Source organism: Heteronotia binoei, chromosome 8 (genome assembly GCF_032191835.1).
Source record: "Heteronotia binoei isolate CCM8104 ecotype False Entrance Well chromosome 8, APGP_CSIRO_Hbin_v1, whole genome shotgun sequence".
NCBI lineage: Eukaryota > Metazoa > Chordata > Lepidosauria > Squamata > Gekkonidae > Heteronotia > Heteronotia binoei.
Window position 1 is genome coordinate 92,487,835 of NC_083230.1, and position 22,013 is coordinate 92,509,847.

At 44.2% G+C, this 22,013-nt stretch overlaps 1 protein-coding gene across 1 annotated transcript in view; it reads right to left on the bottom strand.

The window, feature by feature from the left end:
* The window catches only part of STAB2 (stabilin 2), a 118,904-nt gene that overhangs the window by 66,512 nt on the left and 30,379 nt on the right, over window positions 1-22,013 (bottom strand). The window contains exons 10-16 of the mRNA XM_060244437.1: window positions 19,587-19,720; window positions 15,689-15,771; window positions 11,874-12,010; window positions 8,467-8,569; window positions 8,001-8,075; window positions 6,488-6,595; window positions 2,349-2,480 (exon numbers count right to left, since the gene is read on the bottom strand). Coding sequence (XP_060100420.1) covers window positions 2,349-2,480; window positions 6,488-6,595; window positions 8,001-8,075; window positions 8,467-8,569; window positions 11,874-12,010; window positions 15,689-15,771; window positions 19,587-19,720 — 772 coding nt within the window. The remainder of the gene's footprint in view (window positions 1-2,348; window positions 2,481-6,487; window positions 6,596-8,000; window positions 8,076-8,466; window positions 8,570-11,873; window positions 12,011-15,688; window positions 15,772-19,586; window positions 19,721-22,013) is intronic.

Here is a 22,013-nt window from a genome sequence, read left to right on the forward strand (position 1 = left end):
CCCAAGTTTCAAAATGACTGGACCAGGGGGTCCAATTCTATGAGTCCCAAAAGAAGGTGTCCCTATCCTTCATTATTTCCTATGGAAGGAAGACATTTAAAAAGTGTGCTGTCCCTTTAAATGTGATGGCCAGAACTCCCTTGGAGTTCAATTATGCTTGTCACACCCTTGTTCCTGGCTCTTCCCGCCAATGTATCCTGGCTCCACCCCCAAAGTCTCCCTGCACCGCCCCCAAAGTCCCCAGATATTTCTTGAATTGGACTTGGCAACCCTAGCCTGTAAGCTGATGGTACTTGGAAAATGAAATTTTACCTTTGCATACAGAGAGCTAATTTGGAACTAATGTGAATGGTGTATGAAATTTTTGATATCAGTAAAGAAATTGATTTTTCTACACTTATTGAAGACAGAATCTTTATTGGACAATTGTGAATAATTATCATTGGAGAAGAGGTACAAAAAAAAACACCCTGCTACAAAAAAAGCCCTGCAAATAGGTATTTAGAGTATTAGGATGAATTGCTTTAGAGTATTAGGATAAATTGCAAATAGCTATTCTAATCATTTGATTTTATATACGGCACCTGAGCATCATGGATGACGAATCCTACTCTAAACAGAGTCATTACTTTATTGCAAAACCTCCTGTCCATGTGACATTTTTCTGCTGCACTAACTGGAGGTTGCCAACCCTAATAAACTTGCCTACAATAAAGGCGCCTCTCTTTTTCCTCCTTAAAGCAGCCTGATTTGTGTGTACACATGAATGTATCATTTTTCAGCTGGGGGACAGGAACTAAACCACTCCTTCTCCAGTGCCATGGCACTGAATTGTACTGGGCCCCCCACTGGCTGTTCAGTTAAATGTCTGGAGATTCCCAGAAGCACCTGTGGTTTAGCCTTGTAATACTAAGAAGATCCCTGGCTGAGTCCAGAAGGTATTGTTGATACATAAGCTCTCAACCCCGCTTTCTAAATTCTAATATGTTCTTAGATCAGCACTTAACATAGGCATCTAATTTTTACATGCAACAAGTAGCCTCATTAACTGGGAATGTAAATATACTTACACTAATGACGCCCCTAGGTGAACTCAAGTAATGTCAAACATTAATATGCTGTTCACTGAAGCCAATACAGCCTCTTACAACATTATGTTGTAAGTTAACTTACTATAAGAGCCCCATGGTGCAGAGTGTTAAAGCTGCAGTACTGCAGTTCTAAGCTCTGCTCACGACCTGAGTTCGATCCCCGGCGGAAACTGGGTTTTCAGGTAGACGGCTCAAGGTTGACTCAGCCTTCCATCCTTCCGGGGTAGGTAAAATGAGTACCCAGCTTGCTGGAGGAAAAGTGTAGATGACTGGGGAAGGCAATGGCAAACCACCCCGTAAAAAAGCCTGCCGTGAAAATGTTGTGAAAGCAACGTCACCCCAGAGTCGAAAACGACTGGTGCTTGCACAGGAGACCTTTCCTTTCCTAACTTACTATAAGTTAGGAAGATGTTAAACAGTTTCCCGGATCAGTATGACCATAAATAGCAAATAGGCAAGGCTTTTTTTTTGTATCAGGAACTCTTTTGCATATTAGGCCACATACCCCTGATGTAGGCAATCCTCCAAGAACTTACAGGGCTCTTAGTATGGGGCCTACTGTAAGCTCCAGGAGGATTGGCTACATCAGGTATGTGTGGCCTAATATGCAAAGGAGTTCCTGCTACAAAAAAAGCCCTGCAAATAGGTATTTAGAGTATTAGGATGAATTGCTTTATAATAATAATATTTTTTATTTGTATCCCGCCCTCCCCGCCGAAACAGGCTCAGGGCGGCTCACAGACATGGAAGTACCATGATTACATTTAATACATTATACGATAAAATACATTAAATAAATAATTAATAAATAATTAGTTAAAACCATTACAGTTAAGGTGCTACAATGCGAACATATTAGATGTATATCAGATGGCTAGGTGTCATTTCAGGATTCAATCTTGTAGGCCATTTGAAAAAGGCTAGTTTTGCAGGCCCTGCGGAAGTGATTATAGTCCTGCAGGGCTCGAACCTCCGCTGGTAGTTGGTTCCACCAATGAGGAGCCGTTACTGAGAAGGCCTGCTCCCGAGTTGTTTTCAATTTGGCCTCCCTTGGTCCAGGGATTTTTAAAAGATTTTGTGAGCCAGATCTTAGTGCTCTCTGGGGGATATATGGAGAGAGGCGGTCCCTAAGGTAGACAGGGCCTCGGCCATATAGGGCTTTAAAGGTAATAACCAGCACCTTGTAACGAACTCGGAACACAGTATTAGGATACATTGCAAATAGCTATTCTAATCATTTGATTGTATATACGGCACCTGAGCATCATGGATGAAGAATCCTACTCTAAATGAAAATCCAAACATGGTGTCCCTGAACATCCCATTATGCAAGTCGTTCTTGAAGAGCTTCTCCTCTAGAATAATATGGAACCGGATTTGGTCTTCTTCCTGGGAATAATATTGTTAAATTTAACTATTAGCCAGTACATTAGCTGGATGTATATGCTAAACTTTTTATGGCAGTCAGCAGAAATCGATATTTTAAAAGCTCTGTTCTCAATCCCTTTTAAGATGGAGACAGTCAAAATATTTTTTAGGGAGTTCATCACAATGTGAAAGAGACCATCGTTGTTCATAGGGCCTATTACACATTGGGTTCTCATCAGGGCTGGATTGGCCATTTAACTGAAAAGGAAATTTCCTGGTGGGCCACCGGTGGCCAGGTTTAAGCAGAGCCAAACCCCAGCAGCTCTGCCAGCTCCTCAGGGGCCATTTGTTTTCAATCATCAGTAATAACAGGGCTTTTGGGGCAGAAAAAGCCAGCAGGAACTCATTTGCATACTAAGCCACACCTCTGATGTCACCATTGTTCCACACAGGGCTTTTTGGTAGAGAAAGCCCAGCAGGAACTCATTTGCATATTAGGCTACACCCCTGATGCCAAGTCAGCCAGAACTGCGTTCCTGTGTGTTTCTGCTAAAAAAAAAAAAGCCCTAAGTAATAATAATTGGTGGTAGCTCATCTGCTGTACTGTAGTCAGTTTTAAAAAGGAAGCAGTGGATGAGCTAATGACTATTAGTGGAATTCCAGGGCTGAGTGGCCCTTGCCACTGTGGCTTATAGTGTCACAAGGACCACTCTGCTTGGCTTGCTCTAGAGCCATTTAATTTCCTAGTAGTGGAGTACAAAAATTCATTTTTTGGGAGGGAGGGTTTGGGTATATTAGTCCCCCCCCCAAAAAATGTACTTCCCAATATTTCCAAATCCCAATGCTGATAGAATAACAGCAAAAGGGCTGCTGAAGAACCCTATTTTGGAAATCTCAGCATTTGTCTATCAGCCCACCATCATGTCTTTAAGCATTACCCTGCAAACTGGTGATCCCCAAACCAGATTTCATTGGTGGAAAGGAAAATCTTGCTGTGGGCTCAGAAGCAGCTCCTCTCCTTCCAAAGAAAGCAGCTGTTTGTAATCTCTTGTACCTGTGCTCTGTGACCAATACTGGCATGGTATTTGGATTTTTTTCGAATCCTGATCCCCCCTAGCTCCATTATACCCTATGGGGACCATTATATTCAATGGGGAATCTATCAATGGGTATCAAGGGGTCTGAGGGGACTATTTTTTGAGGTAGAGAAACCAAATTTGGAGCATAGTTGATGTACCCCACCCCAGAGGAACTCCCAAGTTTCAAATAGATTGGATCAGGGGGTCAGTTTCTGTGGGTCCCCAAAGAAAGTGTCCCCATCCTTCATGGTTTCCTACTGAGGAATAAAATAGCAAAAAAAAAAAAATATCAAGGGCAATAGAAGCTCTGAAGAACAAAATCAAAGTCCTAGAGAATCTCTGCAGTAGAAACTGAAGGTTTTGTGTGGGGGGCATTTTATTTTGCAAGTCCAGCAGAACCAGTGGCACTGTGGCAGTGCAAGCCCAACAGGACTAAGGTCAAATCAGAGAAACTCTGCAGTAGAAGCTAAAGTGGGAGGCATTTTTGCAAGCCCAGCAGAACCAGTTCAATGTACAGAGTGCCTGGCAGTAGCAGTGCAATTACAAAGAGCCCAGAAGAACCCAGTGCTGTTGTGCCAACGCCACCTCAACAGGACTGGTATAAAGCACTGAATCACAGTCCAAGTGGGAGGAGGGGTTGCAAGACCAGAAGAACCAGTGAAATGTGCTGCCCAGCCAGCAAAACCCAGAAAAAAAAACCATTCAATTCCTGCCCGTGCCCCCCATTCACCACCTGCCAGTTGCTGGTGTTTGGATGGCAGCTCTACCCTGCACTGTTGTCCTGATCTGAAGCAGCCCCAAGGAAGACATAGTTTGCCTCATTGTGGAAATGTATGTGTAGTTCTCAGTACACTTAAGTTTTTCTACTTAGCAAATAGTAGCTCCCTGCTGCTATTTCAGGTTTGGAAAATGCTGTGTGTTTGTGGGAGGCTTAAGCTCCCTCCTCCCCTGTTCTGTGATCCTGATCCAAAACAGATCAATTTGTGCCTAGGAGGTGCAAAACTCCCAGAATAGAAAGTCCTTACAGGGGGTATGAGGCCTTTGTAATGTTTGAATCTGCCCTCACCAGGGCCATAGCCAGAAGGGGGGTACTGGGGGTGGTGCCCCCTATAGAATCTGCAGGACTCCCACCAAGACTGGCTATGGCCCTGGCCCTCATCCTGACATACGTTACAGGATTGTTGAAGAATAAAATGAGGAGGGACCTGAACATCTTAGAAGAAGGGTGAGATCAAATGTGATACATATAAAACAAGCATCAAAATTAAATATAAGAGGTTTCTAATTTGAAGATCATGACCTATTTTCTATCACATTCAAGGATGGGTATACATAATTTTTACCCTGCAGACAGAGGGGGGATTTGAACAAAGAAATGCTAGAGATGAAGGAGTTAGAAGGTCTCCTCAAACTAGTTTGAACTTAAAATGGGGGTCACTATGTCAGCTTTAGGACAAATAAAAATCCTCAATCAAACACATGACCAAGTGCTAGAAATGTGCTTTCAGAAGTCACTTTATCCTGTAACTAAAAAGGCAATTTTTGTTATTAATCTCAAAAGACAAACAAAAAAAGCCACCATTAAATATCAGTAATCTTCAGAAAACGTTGGCTTTGACCATCATTCTGTATCCCAAGAGTCTGCTTTGAGGTTGAGAAAGACAAGGGGAAGGGAAGTGGAGAGTGGTTTAAGAATATTCCTCAGTCAGCAGAGTTCCATAGATTTTGCCCCTAAGCAGGAGTACATGCATAAGTCTTCCTGTGCTTAGTGTTTTTCCCAGTCACATACTGGCTTACTGTCAAAAGCTCATCTGCAGCAGGCAAGGGCAGAGGGTTAAGGCAGCAGCTCTATAACCTGTGCCTGTTCATGCTTGGTAGACAGATTTCAATTCTCTGTTAAATGTGATGCATATCAGTGGCATTACCAATTATTTATATACTAAGAATAAGGTCCATTGTGGTGAAAAATGTAATGAGCTCTAGAAAGAGACTATGGGGAAGTGCTTCCTAACCTTCTGTCTTCCTACCCACCCAAAGCGGCTGTTTCTGTAGGGGAATTGATCTGACATCAGCTTTCCATCTCCTCCTCCTTCCCTGCACCTCTACTAGGAAAAGTACAGTCTTTCTCCACAGCAGCTTACATTTTTCTCCTCTCCCCTTTTTGATCTCCTGGTGTCTCCACTGAACTACAGACAACAGATCTGTCTCCTCTTGGAGAAAATAACTGCTTTGGGGGGTTCAGGACCGGCCCCAATGAGTTCTCCCTCAAAAGCCTTTAGTGATACCTTTCAGACCAACACACTCTCTCTGATAATGTTGTTTGTCTTATGCACAGGACTTCATTTTCTTTCTCACCCCAATCTCTGGCTGTTTCTCTTCCAGAGGAGAAGAAGGAGGAACCCTCATCTTATCAAGGGAAAGGTTTCTTTCTCTCCTCTGTGAAGCAGCGGCTCAATCCTTGTCTGTCCTGGGGCTGGTTGCTCTCCATTAAGGCTGAGCAACAGGCAACTCAGTCAATGGGATAATAGGTGAACTGTGCCCAGTCTGTCTGGGAAGATGCTTCCTCTGCTTTCTGGGAAAGCCATTCCCAAAGCCTACCTTGCAAACCAGAATGCTACTTTACCTATAGAATAGGGTCTTTTGTGTTTGAAATTTGATAGGCAGGATCTCTCTACTGATAGTTCTAATGCCTAAGAATTTCAATGGTGCCAGTTATGGTATACTATCAGTCATTGCTAGTCTATTTTGTGGGTCACTGGGGATGGTACAATCTAACTGGATGAATTCTGTGCACTGTGCACCATACTCATACAATGGCACTCTCTTTTTGTGAACATATCTGCATTTTTCAGTTTTGTTCTGAAGCACAAAGTGGGCAATGCTAATAAGGAAAACTCTGGAGCAGTTATAAATGAATAAAAACTCAAGAACTAATAAACTAGTACATACCAGAGAAGTCAACTGTTTACTCCTGAGGTAACTTTTAATGGCATAGTCATCCGGGGCAAAAATGGTGTAAGCGCCAGCTGCTGCTATTTCACTTGCCAGGTTATATTGCTATGACATAAAGAAACACAAAGACACTTTTATTTCCTTTCTATAATTTTAAATATTATTTCAGATGGCTCTCTGCAGAGTACAAGATAATGTGTCTTTGCTCCAGGGCATTTGCAACCTCAGATTTTACATTTCAGACACAACAGGAGGGGAGGAAAGTGGAGGCAGGGATAAACAGGAACAATCTTCATTTGTTCCAATTATATGTGGCTAAGTTATAGGCGGGAGGGAGGTTAGGTTGTGCCAAGAGCTTCACTCAAAGGTGGGTTTGTAGGAGGAATTTGAAGGAAGTGAGATAATTTAACAAGTGGACATCACATGACAATTCTAAGAAAATAACACAAATACTTGCAATAATATAACGCCTGAAAATGCTGTAGTCCGGCATCTGTTCTAAACGGGTAAGAAGTCTTGGCGGTGTGGACCTCATGTTCCTGCGGGGTGTAAGATCCTGAGAACAAAAGCATAGTTTAACTCAGTGAATGCTGCTGTGATTGCAGGATGAAGTCTCAACATTTAGAATTTAATATAATATAATCTGGAAGAGAGTGGCCATCTTCCCTAGCAGCTGCTCAAGGAGAAGGTAAGAATCTATTTGCATCAGTTTACAAAAGTATAATTGCTATGTACCTAAACGATCAGAATTTTCATAGAAAAACCAATTTGTAAAGATTTGTGGGATCCTACCACCACCCTTTTTGGAAAAAAAAAGAAAAAGAAAATTTCATCAGCAGCTGAAAATATTTCTGTAAATATTCAGCGGGCACTTGTTCTTATAAACAGGGACAGTTTGTTTACTTTACATAGTGAATCAAATTGAAAATTTTATTGTATATTTGTTTTAATATTTCATGTTGTTTTTATTTGTTGTTAGCTGCTGTGAGCCTGTAGGGGAGGGCAGGATATAAATTTGATTAAATAAATTTAAAAAAGAGTTGGAAGGGACCACCACGGCCTATGGTCCAATTCCCTGCCAATGCAGAACTACCGCTATAGGTATCCAACAAGTAGGTATCCAATTTATGACAGTGACAAAAAAACCAGCCATGTTCTCCAGCTGGGTCACCAAATACCTGCTTGGGGTCACACTACAAGGGAGGAAGCAACACACTGGAGGGGCTTGCTTTGCTCCCAGCCATTGCAGTGGGGGAGGAAATGGGTATTATTTCTGCAACCTGACTGCTTGTGGCACAGAAGAATGAGTGCACCTTGTCTGGTACAGCAAAATATCTTGAAATAGCCCTACTGATTAACCTGAGCTAACATAGCGAAATGGATGCTACATCACTGAAAGATTTTCATATGGTTCCAACAACACATCTTCCCTTAGTTGTATCTCTATTCTAACATACATTTTTAAAAAATTTTCCTGCTATCCTATCCTTTGAAAAATGCATACAAATACCTTATCAATTATGTGCACAATCCCATTTGTGGCTACAATGTCATCAGCAATAATGTTGGTTTCAGCAATACGATTCTGTAAAGTGGGGGGAGATAGGGTCATTTTTCCGAACTCTTTATTACTGGTGGCTTGTAATATGTGGAGTATCCTTAATGTTCCAAGATGAGGCATGGAAGGGAGTAGCAAGTCTAAACTTCTTTGTAACCTTCTGGTGGGACCCTGAGCAGATGAAGCAGAACTTGAGGCAGGTGCAGTATTGAAAGCATGCACACTTTATACCTTTCTAAGTGCATCTAAAACAACAATTTAAAAGCCTGTCCAATTAAGCAAATATACCATATCTCAGACAATACTAGCAAACCAAGAGATTCTCCTGGCCTGTAACAGAAGTGCATGGGAACAAGAGAGGACCCCAGGAAATGACATTTTCTCCTTTGATCGTAAAGAAAGGTACTAGTAAACTTACTCGATTTCCTTTGGACGCTGGGACAAAGTCATCATGCAGGTTGTCAGACAAAGATATGTTCTGGAAGTCAGCAGCTGTGTAGGTTCCAGCCAATATGTGATTCCTAATGGAAATACATATAGGTATAAACAATGTGAAAAGTCATGGTTACTTTCTTACTTATTTTTGCTTCAATCATTATCTGAACCAGGAGAAATTCCCTATGTTAGTATGGGAGCACTTCTCTGTGGCCTGTTCTCCACTGCTGCAGCCCAGTTTATATCCATGAATCACCTGGTTGGGATTAGGGATGTGCAAAAAAAAAAAAAAAATCGGTAGTACACGGATTCGGAAGTATACAGAGGAAAAAAATACGGAATCCCGTATATTTCTGAATTCCATAGTCGGAATAGCTGCATATACGGTAGATGCGCGGCTATTTCCGAATATACGGCCCCATTATACCCTATGAGCCATTTAAATCAATGGCAAATAGGGTATATTTGAAGCCGCCTGGGGGGGAGGGGGTTTGAGGGAGAGCCCCCAAATTTGCAGGGGACCTGCAGGGGACTCTCCCCTACAAAACACCCAAGTCCCAAAAAGATTGGGCCAGGGGGTCCAATTCCTGGGGCACCCAAAGCCAAACCTAAGAGAATCTCTATAGGACCCAAATGCACTATATACATCTATCTACTCTATGAACCCTGCCACACAAAACACAATCTGCTCAAGGTCTGCTCTGCAGATCTGGCTGCAGCAAACCCAGATGCCAGCTCTCCAGCCCTGCCCCAAAGAATGCGGGGAGAGCTGGCCAAGCACAACAAGCCTGCTGGTTCTGGGTCTCTCACCCAGGTGCCAGCTTCCATGCCACAGAACACACAATCTACAGATGCCAGCTGTCCAGCCCTGCCCCAAACAATATGGGGAGAGCTGGCCAAGCACAACAAGCCTGCTGGTTCTGGGTCTCTCACCCAGGTGCCAGCTTCCCTGCCACAGAACACACAATCTACAGATGCCAGCTCTACAGCCCTGCCCCAAACAACATGGGGAGAGCTGGCCAAGCACAAGAAGCCTGCTGGTTCTGGGTCTCTCACCCAGGTGCCAGTTTCCCCCCGCCCAAACCAGAACCAAAAAAAGGGACAACAGGAGAAGGCCAAGAAACTCAACTGTTAAAAAGTGGCCTTTTAAACAATGAAAATTAGGCCAAACAGCGCCCCCCCAAGAACCAGAACCAGAAGAGAAATGGAACAACACAGCACAACACAGCAGCAACAAATCAAACACAGAATCCTTTAAAACAATTTAAAAAATTAACTTTTAACAATACAGGAACTTTACCAACCCCTTCCCCCCAAAAAAACCCCTTCACCCTAACCCCAAGAAATCCAAGCCACCTAAATCAGGAAAAGTAAAAGGACACTGCACTTTTAAAAGTCCTCTCACTAAAGTAAGATATGGGCAAATTGTCAAACCCCCCCACCCCAGGCCCCCTTCCCCAGCAGAACCCCCTAACCCTAACCCCAAATAAGCTACCCACCACCCAAATCTGGATAAGTAAATGGACTGAGTCTTAAAAAGTCCTTTTACCAACTAAAATAAAAACAAGAACCCCAAGACTGTCTTACCTTAGACATCTTCTCTACTCCAGGCAAGTCTGGTAAGGCTGAGAGAGAGCAGCAGCAGCTGAGGCCAAGGGCCAGCACAGCATAATCACTCTCTCACACCAACACACACCAATACAGCAGCAATGGAGGAGTCCAGCCAGGCAGACTCCTTAAAAAGGGTCTCTGCCCTACAGAGAGCAGTTTCAAAAAAACAGCACTTCTCTGTGATTGGCCAGACAACAGTGCTTACTTGGATACCCAAGTAAGCAAAAGACCAAAAGAACAACAATGTTGCTGATGGCTGGGGGATCAGCAACACAACAGCCCTGCAAAGCATGCATTTGCAATGCATTTTGCAAATGCATGCTTTGGATTGGCTGCTGGGGCTCCTCTTTCCCCTCCCCCCCTCCCTGATCCCAGGGAGGCTATGGGAGAGGCGGGAAAAGGCTACCAAAGGCAGGAAAGGAGGCAAGCAGCTCCCCAATGCAGAAGCCCCTTTCCCACCCTTTGCATTGAATTCCATATACTTCCGAATATCTATATGGAAGTATATGGGGAGGCATACTCGGCTCCCGCATAATGGGCCCCAGTTGGATTCGGCTGTATGTGATTCCATATACAGCCGAATCAGGGGTGATTCGGCGGTTGATTCGGTTCGGCTGAACCGAATGCACACCCCTAGTTGGGATAGTGGTGACCACTTGAGCCCCTCCCTCACCACCTAAACATCATCTTTTGTGCAGATGACTGACACCCTCCATGTGATTCTGGGATATAAACTGCATCAGATCTGGTATACAAGAAACCCAGAAGTAAATAACTTTCACATTACTGATGGCAGTTGTATGAGTTGCCTCTTGTTACAAAGATACAAATATTGGTTTTGTTTTGCAGTGTTTGACATATGGATGAAGACCTGAGTTTCAGTGAAGCTTGAAGATTTGTAATACAGAATAAATTAATTCAACAGCATGTAAATAATGGAAACATTTACCCAATGCCCTTCTTTTGATATAGGAAAGTATTTGTGGACTTCCAGAAGAAGATGATATTGGATTTATATCCCACCCTTCACTCTGAATCTCAGTCTCAGAGCGGCTCACAATCTCCTTTACCTTCCTCCCCCACAACAAACACCCTGTGAGGTAGGTGGGGCTGAGAGAGCTTTCACAGAAGCTGCCCTTTCAAGGACAACTCATGCGAACAGCTATGGCTGACCCCAGGCCATTCCAGCATCTGCAAGTGGAGGAGTGAGGAATCAAACCCGGTTCCCCCTGATAAGAATCTGTGCATTTAACCACTACACCAAACTTAACCACTACACCACAGGACTACTGCAACAATGTCTCCACACTGTTTTTCAATCCTTTTTCAACTACTCCTTCCACGGGGGACCTTGAAAGTAGATTAAGGGCTGGTATGTACTCACAAGACAGAGAAATCATCCCATGGACAGAGAAAGTGGATATACATGACAGATACCATTGTTTTTAAGGACAGAAGGGCTGGATTCTAGGTTCCAATCAAAACTTTCCCATGAAAATTGAAGTCATTTTTTTTAAAGACAAAGAATTGTTGACCTAGTACAGAAGGCACAACATGAATGAGACACTGGAATATTGGTTCGTTCTGTGTTACCTTCTTCGGTAAATCCATATTTTCCTGTGCTAGCCCCTCATGTTTAACTCTGTTTAGCTCTGAAGCTGTATTTGTGCCTGACTGACAAGGCTTTTATAAGAATTGAGGAAGCAATTTCTATAAAGTCCATCAATCTTCTGCAAATTATAACCTAAAAAAAGATTACGACAGAAATACTCAACACACTTTATTAGTGCTGGGATGTTGTTTTTTGACATCCAAACAGCTCTGTCATTGTGGTCCATATTTTCAGTTGATTGTCGAGAAGTCACAAAGATGGTTAGATTTGACATATCTGTCAGTAGTGCTGTAATTGCACCTGTCTAAATCACAAGAGAAAACATATCAAGGCATTAAAAGGCTTCTGTGACTGAAAGGAAGTCCAACTAGTTATAAAAATGAGATTCTTTAAAAAAGGAAACTAGCAATTATACAATTATTTATTCTAAGCCAAGAATTTCCATGACTTACTTCTTTCCATCTTGTAAAACAACACCTAAAGAGTGTTACTATATTGCACTAAACTATGCTATATACTATATTATGTAGTACCAGGGCTTTTTTTGTAGCAGGAACTCCTTTGCATATTAGGCCACACATCTCTGATGCAGCCAATCCTCCTGGACCTTACAGTAGGCCCTTGGAGTAGCTCTTGGAGGATTGGCTACATCAGGGGTGTGTGGCCTAATATGCAAAGGAGTTCCTGCTACAAAAAAGCCCTGTAATACTACGGTATATAGTACCATATAAGTATTATATGATACTATATTAGAGCTCCTCACAGAGAGGAGTTTAGCTGTCTCTAAGGCATCTTATTCTAAGATGGCTTTAAGTGAGGGCCAAACCAAACATTATGGGTACCCATTATGGGTCCCTTGGAGCAGCCAGCAGGGAATAGTGGGTGTGCTTCTACCATAGAGTTTTTGCCCCAAAATTAGAGTGTTGCCCCAATGTGCCTATGTCACTTCCAAGTCATGTCGGCATGTTGCATTAATTTCTGGCACTTCTCCCTTTTGGGGGAGGTAATTTCCCCCTGCTGGACAGTTGGTTAATGATGGAGAGGTGGGAGCTGAAAGTGGGAGAACCCCGCCCTCACTGGGGGTCTGGCATCCCTAAACAGACCTGCCAGTCACCTCCTCTTTGTCATAACTAGTGAGGTCCAAGCCCTGGCATGGGGGCTAACAGTGGTAGCACAGAGAGTGAGCCTTCTCTTGTCATCAGTGCCACCAGGTGGTCTGAGCAAAAAGGCCCTGTGGGACAGCGCTACAGGAGTCAATTAGCTCAGAACTGGGTGGCAGCCGAGTAGAAGGAAGTGATCAGCAAGCCTATGCCTGTCGCCATTGCTTGTCAGAGAAAACAGCAAGAGTCCAGTACCACCTTAAAGGCTAAAAAAAAATGGTGGCAAGGTTCTGCTCTCTTCTTCAGAACTTTGCTTGTCATTTTGGAGCTGAGAAGCCTCCAGGGAATGTTCCTGGTTTAAAGTAAAACTCCTCAAGGGAATGTTTCTGGCGTAAGTTAAGTATACCTGGAGATGCTTTGCTCAGCTGCTTTTCTGTTGCTAGGGGCGTTTTCGCACTCACGTTCAGCCGGCGCGACCCCCCTCTTCACCGAGCAGGATCTGCGCGGATTTCGCACTAAATGCCACGGAGCAGCCGGAAGAGCCGGAAACTCCCGTCGCAAAAGCTGCGCAAACGGAAACTGCTTTTTGGCGGTTTACGTTTGAGCGGCTTTTGCGCCGGGAGTTTCCGGCGCAAAAGGCTGCTCCGCGGCATTTAGTGCGAAATCCGTGCAGATCCTGCGCGGTGAAGAGGGGGGTCGCGCCGGCTGAAGGTGAGTGCGAAAACGCCCTAGGTTTTCACTATGGCTGCTCTTATGATTTTACTGCTGATTTTATTCATCTGCTTGCATATTCTTAAACAGATTGCCAAATGTAATTAAGTGGGTTTTTCCAGAGAGGGGGCTAATATTATTTCAGTAGTTTATTTGCGCTGTTGCTGATTATGTATATGGGAGATGGTATTTCAAGTTAAAATACACTTATAATGTATTTATAAATGTATTTTAAATTTCTACTTGGTGCTTTCAGGCAGGAAACTATCTCACAAACAAATGAAATAATAGCCTTTCAAATTATACTCACATTAACCCACTTGTTCAAGCCAGCTGCTTCTGACAGAGAAAGGGTAAATGTCTACTGGGGAGAACCAATGGCTTGGCATGCAGGAAGTCCCTATTTTCAACCCCTGGCATTTCCAGAAATGAAATACATTAAGCAACTCTCATGCTCTGAGAGTACAAATATTGTTTGACAGTCATTAGAATCCTGGTTAGTTAATACTGGAATTGCCAGTTCCTTTCAAGAACCTCAGGGGCTGGCTTTATAATGAGATCACTTAGGCTTGAAGTGATAGCTAGCTTCAGGGCTTCAGGGCATCTGGTGCTCAAGGCAAGGCCTCGCCACCCCCCCCGCCCTACACCCTTCCTCCCTTGCCCCTGAAGAGGGTGAGGTCGAGCAACATGGCAGCAGCCTGTGCCTCAGAGTGCGTGTGCCACCATGCTCACCCCTTTTCCTTGCTGAGGAGTAGGCTTCCCAATCCCCAGGTCCCAGCGGGGGATCCCCCACTTTTACAGGCTTCTCCCCGCCCCCAGCCAGCCAGCCCGTGGGGGAAGCCCCGCCTCCACAGTCACCATGTAGTTTTAGAGCTCCTGCAGGTCCGTTTTTAAAATGTGCCTTTAAGGCTGAGCAGGAAGCAGGAAACAGGAAGGGCTTCAGAGAATGGCCCCTCCCTTTGTTTTGCTTTCGTTTTCAGATCAAGTAAAATTCTGCAGGAACAAGACCCAGTAAGTATTTGTGTGTGAGAGAGAGAGTTGGGGCAGGGGATTCCCTGGTTTGGAGGCCCTCCCCCCACTTTAGAAAGTGTGTGTGGGGGAGTGAAATGTCTACTGGGCACTCTGTTGTTCCCTATGGAGAACTATTCCCATAGGGAATAATGGGGAATTGATCAGCGGGTATTGGGGGCTCTGGGGGGGCTATGTTTTGAAGTAGAGGCACCAAATTTTTAGTATAGCATCTAGTGCCTCTCCCCAAAATACCCCCCCCCCCCAAGTTTCAAAACGATTGGACCAGGGGGTCCAATTCTATGAGCCCCGAAAGATGGTGCCCCTGTCCTTCATTATTTTCTATGGAAGAAAGGCATTTAAAAAGGTGTGCTGTCCCTTTAAATGTGATGGCCAGAACTCCCTTGGAGTTCAATTATGCTTGTCACACCCTTGTTCCTGGCTCCACCCCCAATGTCTCCTGGCTCCGCCCCCAAAGTCCCCAGGTATTTCTTGAATTGGACTTGGCAACCCTACTGAGGAGGCAAGGTTGGGGAGGGGATAGCCCAACTCAGCCCTCCCCCTCCAGGGCTGCACCCTAGGCAGTTGCTTAGGCCTGCCTGTTCCCTGTTCCCATCACCAGGGCTGGCTTACTGCAAATGTGACTCAAGATGCTTTTTGGGACATCACAATTTGATGGTGGATGGGAAGAGTGTGGGAAGAGACAGTGGGGATAGCTTGTGCTTGTTGCTGCTACCCAGTACTGCCCTGCCATTCCCTGCATCTGGGATGAACTCCCATAACACCAAGGCTTCTATTTCTCCTGAGACCCAACTGCCTGCACAATTAAGGCCAATGGACATGGTTGGCTGGACAACCATAGCTGCCCAAGCCTCCCTTCCACCGCCCATAAGAAAGACAAGCTCCAGAGGCTATAGCAGCTCACCCAGTGATCTCCTTTCTTCCCGCTCTCCTGATGTAGAGTTAGGGAGAGGCAAAGGGGCTTGGCTATTTCCATAATCTCCCTGACCTATGCTGGTCTGGACCTGCTTGGGGCAGAGGGTTATCTGTCTCCAGAGATCAGTTCACCTGGAGAAAATGGCAGCTTTGGAGGGTGGACTCTATATGGCATTCTGTTTATTATTCTTTCTGAAATGGTGCCCCATATCTGAACATGCACTTACATTTTTTCTTTTGAAACCCTCATTTGTTGGAACAAGCACTGTGAATGGTCCCAGTGTACTCCGCAGACGTTCATAGGCAGAGCCTTAGATACACAGAGACAGAGTGGGAGAAAAGGAAGAGAAAAAAGGGAACAAAAGAAAAGATGATTACTGTGAAAAAGTCTGATGTGTTAAAAAATGTTATAAGGCAAACTGAGACAGTTTTAACTGTGATGGAATAGTTGTATTTCAGGGCTCTGAGACTGAGATGCCATTTACCAGTCCCTATAGTTTCAAGTGTGGAATGACATGCAATTGGCTGGCTAGAGTTATGCTTTACCAATGCCATGGCTGGGCCACCAACTTAAAACAGGCTACACCTCTTCTGCTCAGGAAGTGCACAGGTGATCCATTTGGGTCTCCTGAGTCTGTCAGATGGTGTGGAGTTCCACTGTATGCTGACACCTGGGATGTGATATTATAATAGGGCTGCCAAGCTCCTGGTGGGGCGGGGGTTCTTCTGCCCTGGAGGTCCCCAACCCTCCAGCCCGCAGTGGGCTGGCATGGGGATCCCCTCCCAACATCGCCAGCACAATGACATCACTCACAAGTGACATCATCATGCTGGTGATGTCGCACGCCAGCTGCTCTAGAAGCTTCCAGGAAAACTCTATGGTTTCCCCAGACGCTCTAGCAATTTGGGAAGAAAACTCTATGATACCATATGGACCCCACTGATTCATTGTTGTAAGCTGTGAACTTGGTGTCTTTAAGAAAAGTTATTGAAATTAGGTTCTAATTAACAGCCTGACAACTGAAGAAGAACAGAATTGAAACGTCTTGAATTATCTAGAAGGACGTCTGTATGAAGGCAGTAAAGATTTCCTGATCCCTCTTTTGGACAAGATTTTTACACATGATTTGACTGTGTTATGGACCTTAATTTTTTTGGAGGGTTGAAAGAGAATAAGGTTGATCCTCTGATTGTATACACTGCCTTGTGATAGAATGTTATGTTGAAATAGAATGTACTAATTTTGTTTTCATTTATATAACTATAAAAATTGTTTCTTAGTGGTTTTCTAAACCAGACTAATCCCCAAGTGGGGGCAGGGGATCCCTCAGTTTGGAGGCCCTCCCCCCACTCCAGAGTCATCAGAAAAAGTGGGGGAGGGAAATGTCTGCTGGGCACTCCATTATTCCCTATGGAGACCAATTCCCTTAGGTAAAATGCAGAATTGATCCATGGGCATCTGAGGCTCTGCGGGGCTGTTTTCTGAGAGAGATGCACCAAGTTTGCAGCATTTGCAAACACCCTCCAAGTTTCAAAAAGATTGGATCAGAGTGTCCAATTCTATGAGCCCCTATCCTTCATTATTTCCAAATGGAGGGAATGCATTTAAAAGGTGTGAGGTCTCTTTAAATGTGATGGCCAGAACTTCCTTTGGAGTTCAATTATGCTTGTCACAAACTTGCTCCTGACTCCACCCCCAAATTCTCCTGGCTCCACCCCAAAGTCCCCAAATATTTCTTGAATTGGACCTGGCAGCCCTATCCTAAATACATGAAATATATCATTTGTGATACACACCAGCCATCGAATTAATAATGTCTCAGTTTAACCGGCATGATGGTTATCTTGTCTATAGCCACTGTTCCTGAACAAAACCAGTTGTTCCTGAACAAAACCAGGGTGTTCCTGAATAAAACCAGTTGTTAAAAATAAATGACAGAATCAGGGTTTTTTTTAAGCAGGAATGCACAGGAATGCAGTTCCAGCTGGCTTGATGCCAGGGGTGTGGCCTAATATGCAAATGAATTCCTGCTGGGCTTTTCCTATTTAAAAAAGCCCCAGGCAGAATCTTAAAGCTTCTGGAGAAAGCCACCTTGAAAGCCAGTGCTTTCAGATAGAAAAAAAGGTTTTCAAATATGAGTGGCTCAGTAGATTTATAATCTAATCATCTCAGTTTATACTGAGACAAGTATATTTGTAAATAGCTTCAGGAACTCAGCTTTTAATGCACTATCCAGCTCAAGCTGTGATAACAAATTTTCCTGACCTTGCATTTAGAGGTCTGTACAGGAAATCAGGACTATTGTTATGAATGAATGTGGGGCTAGAGCTGTTACAAGTGCATTGGAAGACTTGGCAAACACAAGTGTGAGGAAACTGAGACGCTACACATTACATATTTGCCAAATGTATATTTGACAAGAAGCTAGTCTCCAAGTGAGAGAGATACAAGTTTCCAGTAGGGTCGCCAGGTCAGGAAATATTTGAGGACTTTGGGGGTGGAACCAAGAGCAAGGTTGTGACAATTATGACTGAACTCCAAAGGGAGTTCTGGCCATCACATTTAAAGGGACTGTGCTCTATTTAAAAGCCTTACCTTAATTGGACCTTCTTTTGGGGCTCATGGAATTGGACCCCCTGGTGCAATCTTTTTGAAACGTGGGAGTTTTTCTGAGGAGAGGTACTAGATCCTATGTGGAAACTTTGGTGCCTCTACCTCAGAAAACTCCCAGCTTGCCAGGGGAGGGGGGGGAGTGTAGATGATTGGGGAAGGCAATGGCAAATCACCCCGTAAAAAGTCTGCCGTGAAAACGTTGTGAAAGCAACATCACCTCAGAGTCAGAAACTGGTGCTTGTACAGGGTGCTTGCACCTTTACCTTTTACAACTGGTGCTTGAACCTTTACCATTTTTTACCTCAAAAAACAGGGTCCCCTGCAGAACCCCAGATACTCCCTTATCGATTCTCCATTATACCTTATGGGGACCTTTCTCCATAGGGTATGATGGAGTGCCCAGCAGACATTCAGCCCCACCCCTGCTTTCTGATAACCCTGATGCGGGGGGAGGACTCCAAACCAGAGCATCTCCTGCCCCCAACTGGGGATTGGCAACCCCAGTTTCAGTATTGGGTATGCTTCACCTATTATATTTTTAGGTTCATGTACACCTAAAAATGCGGAACAGCAGGGATTTTTTTTTATGGGAAACATGGTGGAGACTGATTCCTTTCTCTCTTCCATCAGCAGTTTCCTATATTCTGCTTCCATTACAAACCAACAAGTTTCTTTCTCCCTTTCCTTATCTAGCAATAGCCTTCCGAACATCAGTACCAAATGCATGCTCACATTAATTCACATACATTTAGACACTGCACATTTGGTTGGACCAAAAATCCTTGCCAAAAGGTGTCCTTAAATAGTTTTTTTTTCCATTTGAGAAGACTCAGGATTACCCCCCCCCCAAAAAAAAAACCAGTTTAAATATGCATTGATGAGAACTGCTAACACCTAGCAATTTATGCCCACATCTTTAAAATTCTCCACAGAAGTGAAGAGGATACAGATCCTGAACCTTTGGCTCTTGTGCTCTATTGGCCCCTTTGCTCACCCTCTCACCTTTTCTCTAATAACAGGCACACTGTACTGAGGACTGCACAGGGTTTATTTGCTTGTTTAAGAGGAAGTAGCGGATAGATAGGCCTGCCTCTAGCTTGATGGTCCTTCCAGCTCTATTGAGAAACAGCTTGTTCTCAAACACCATGTGTGTATGTATGTAAAATGCTATCAAGTTGCAGCCAAGTTATAGTGGCCCAAGTAAGAAGCTTGCAAGGCAAATGAGGAGCAGAGATGGTTTGTCATTACCTTCCTCTGCAAAGTCTTTCTTGGTGGTCTCCCATCTGATGAGAAAGAGCCATGCTGCCTTCCCTCCCTCTCAAACAATAAATGTGGCCTTATTACTTTATGTTGACTAAGCTTGGGTGTTTTTCTACAATGACAGGGCACTTCAAAACAAAGCAAGTCCAATGTTAATTTTGTTGAATGGAGGGGGGGGGGGAGAAATGCCACGTTTCATAGTCTTGCAATATACTTCATAAATGACTGATCTTCATTGAACATATACATACCAAAGAGCTGCGCAGCAGATGTTAGTTTCCCTTGCCACTGCCCTCCAGGCTTAGAGTTCGTGTCTCTGATTTGGTCCATGATATTTCTGTAACATACAAACCCATCACCTCCATATCCCCTTTGGCAAGCACACCTATTCAAAAAAGGAACACAGTGTAGTACAGCTGAATTTTACACATAAATGCACAAAATGTAATATTAGCATACTGAATAGTCATGAAATCCAGCTAGATCTGTGATTTAAGGTATCAGGAGATCCACCTTAGCTGGAAGAGGGAGGCAAATGGATTAAGCCAGAGCAGTGACAGATTGGAGGTTAAGCCCTGTTCCTCTGTAACAATGTTGTATCTAAGGGCTTTTTCACATGCTCAATTTACCCCTGGATTTCATGGAAGTCAGTCCACAAACACTGGAATGCAAGGTCGCCAGGTTTGTGTTGGAAAATACCTGGAGACTTTGGGGGTGAATGTGGGAGACTGCATGGTTTGAGGAGGGGAGGTAGATAAGTAGAGTCCCTTTACTTATCCAGATTTGGGTGGGTGAGTACTGGGTAGCTTATTTGGGGTTAGGGGGTTCTGTTGGGGGTGGTTTTTTTTGCCAATTTACCCATATCTTACTTTAGTGAGAGGACTTTTAAAAATGCAGTGTCCTTTTACTTTTCTTGATTTGGGTGGCTTGGATTTCTTGTGGTTAGGGTGAAGGTTTTTTTGGGGGGGGAAGGTTTGGTAAAGTTCCCGTATTGTTAAAAGTCAAGTTTTTTAATGTTTTAAAAGGATTCTGTGTTTGATTTGTTGCTGCTATGTTGTGCTGCTGTTCTTCCTTTTCTCTTCTGGTTCTGATTCGGGGGGGGGGGGGGGGGCTGTTTGGCCTAATTTTCAGTGTTGAAAAGGTCACTTTTTTAACATTTAAGTTTGTTGGCCTTTTCCCAGTGCTCTGTTTGGATCTATTCTCTGTTGCTGTGAGTTTTGCATCCTCCTGTCCTATTGACCCTTTTCCTGGTTCTGGTTTTGGGGGGCGGTGTGTGTGTTGTTGACTGATTTGGCCTGAGGTTTTTGTTGAAAAGGTCACTTTTTTTACAGTTGAGTTTGTTGGCCTTTTCTCAGTGATCTGTTTGGATCTATTCTCTGTTGCTGTGAGTTTTGCATCCTCCTGTCCTATTGTCCCTTTTCCTGGTTCTGTTTTTTTGGGGTGGGGTGGGGTGTTAAAAGTTAAGTTTCTTTCTGTCACGTTTTGTTTTTTTAAAATTACCTCTGGTTGGTGTGGGGGTTGGTGTGTGGGTTGTGTGGGGTGGGTCACTTTCATGTTTTTATAGAGTTATTTTTGGAGTCGGAGTGTGCTTTCGGTTTGGCTAGGGCCGCTAAATAGGCTGCCCCACTAATAAAAGTGTTTTTAGGGATTGTGTTTTTTGAAATTTTAAAAAAAATCCAGTTTAGGGCTTTATCTTCTTTCAGAATTCAACTAGGCCAGATAGGGGTGATTTTAAAAAAGATTTTAGGTTTCTCATAAAAGGCAGCGTGACTAGTAGGCCACATCGGGCTCCCTTTTAAAGAGACTAGGGTTGCAGGGCATCTTGCTTTCAGCCACTGAAAGCTGGTGCATCCTTAGATTTCCATAGGATAAACAACAGCTTCTCTCAAGTTATAGGGGACATCTGATTTCTAGTTTGCAAGGAAATCAGGTTTGTCCCAGGATCTAGTTAGGAGAAGTTTAACTAGGAGGATATAATAAAGATTGCCTTCATCTCAAGGTAGCCTTTTAAAAACTGTAGCCAGGTAGAGGCAGGATCACCTAGTCTCCTAAACTTTACCAGACTACTACTACCCCAACCCAAAGAAGGACAGGTTAGGGACCCAAAAAACAAACAAACAAGTTTTGGTGGAAGGGTTTTTAAAATGAAGTCAGGGCACCTGTTGGTTCAGGGTACAGTGCAGTGAGTTAGGTTTGTAAAAAACCCCACTCTCAGTTCAGGTTGTGTGAGACTGGCCAAGGGTGACATGAGTGACAGGCAGCAGAACAGGGGCCCTGGGGGTAAGGCCAAGGAGAAGACTAGAGGGGTGGAGGGGAGGGGGAGGACCCAGGACTCCTCCACATCTGTGCTTAGGGCAACTCCACAGCCGCCTTCCAGCACTCCAACCTCTGGCCGGAGTGTGATGAAGAAGAAGGCCCACCTTGGGTGCTGGCACTGAGCAAGGGTCTGCTGCTCGGGCAGTCTCTCCTCCAGCTGATGTCGCTCAGCCTCAGCAGATGGAGGAGGGGCAGCAAGAGCAGCCCTCCTTGGAGATGAGCTTTGGGGACAGTTTTCTGTCCAAAATGATCACCCCAAGGAGGGTGCAGAGTGTTGTGCAGGAGCTGGAGGAGACGCTGGTTGAGGAGGACCAGCCCCCTTCTTCAGTTCCTTCGGGCAAAAGCAGTCCTTCAGGGGATGG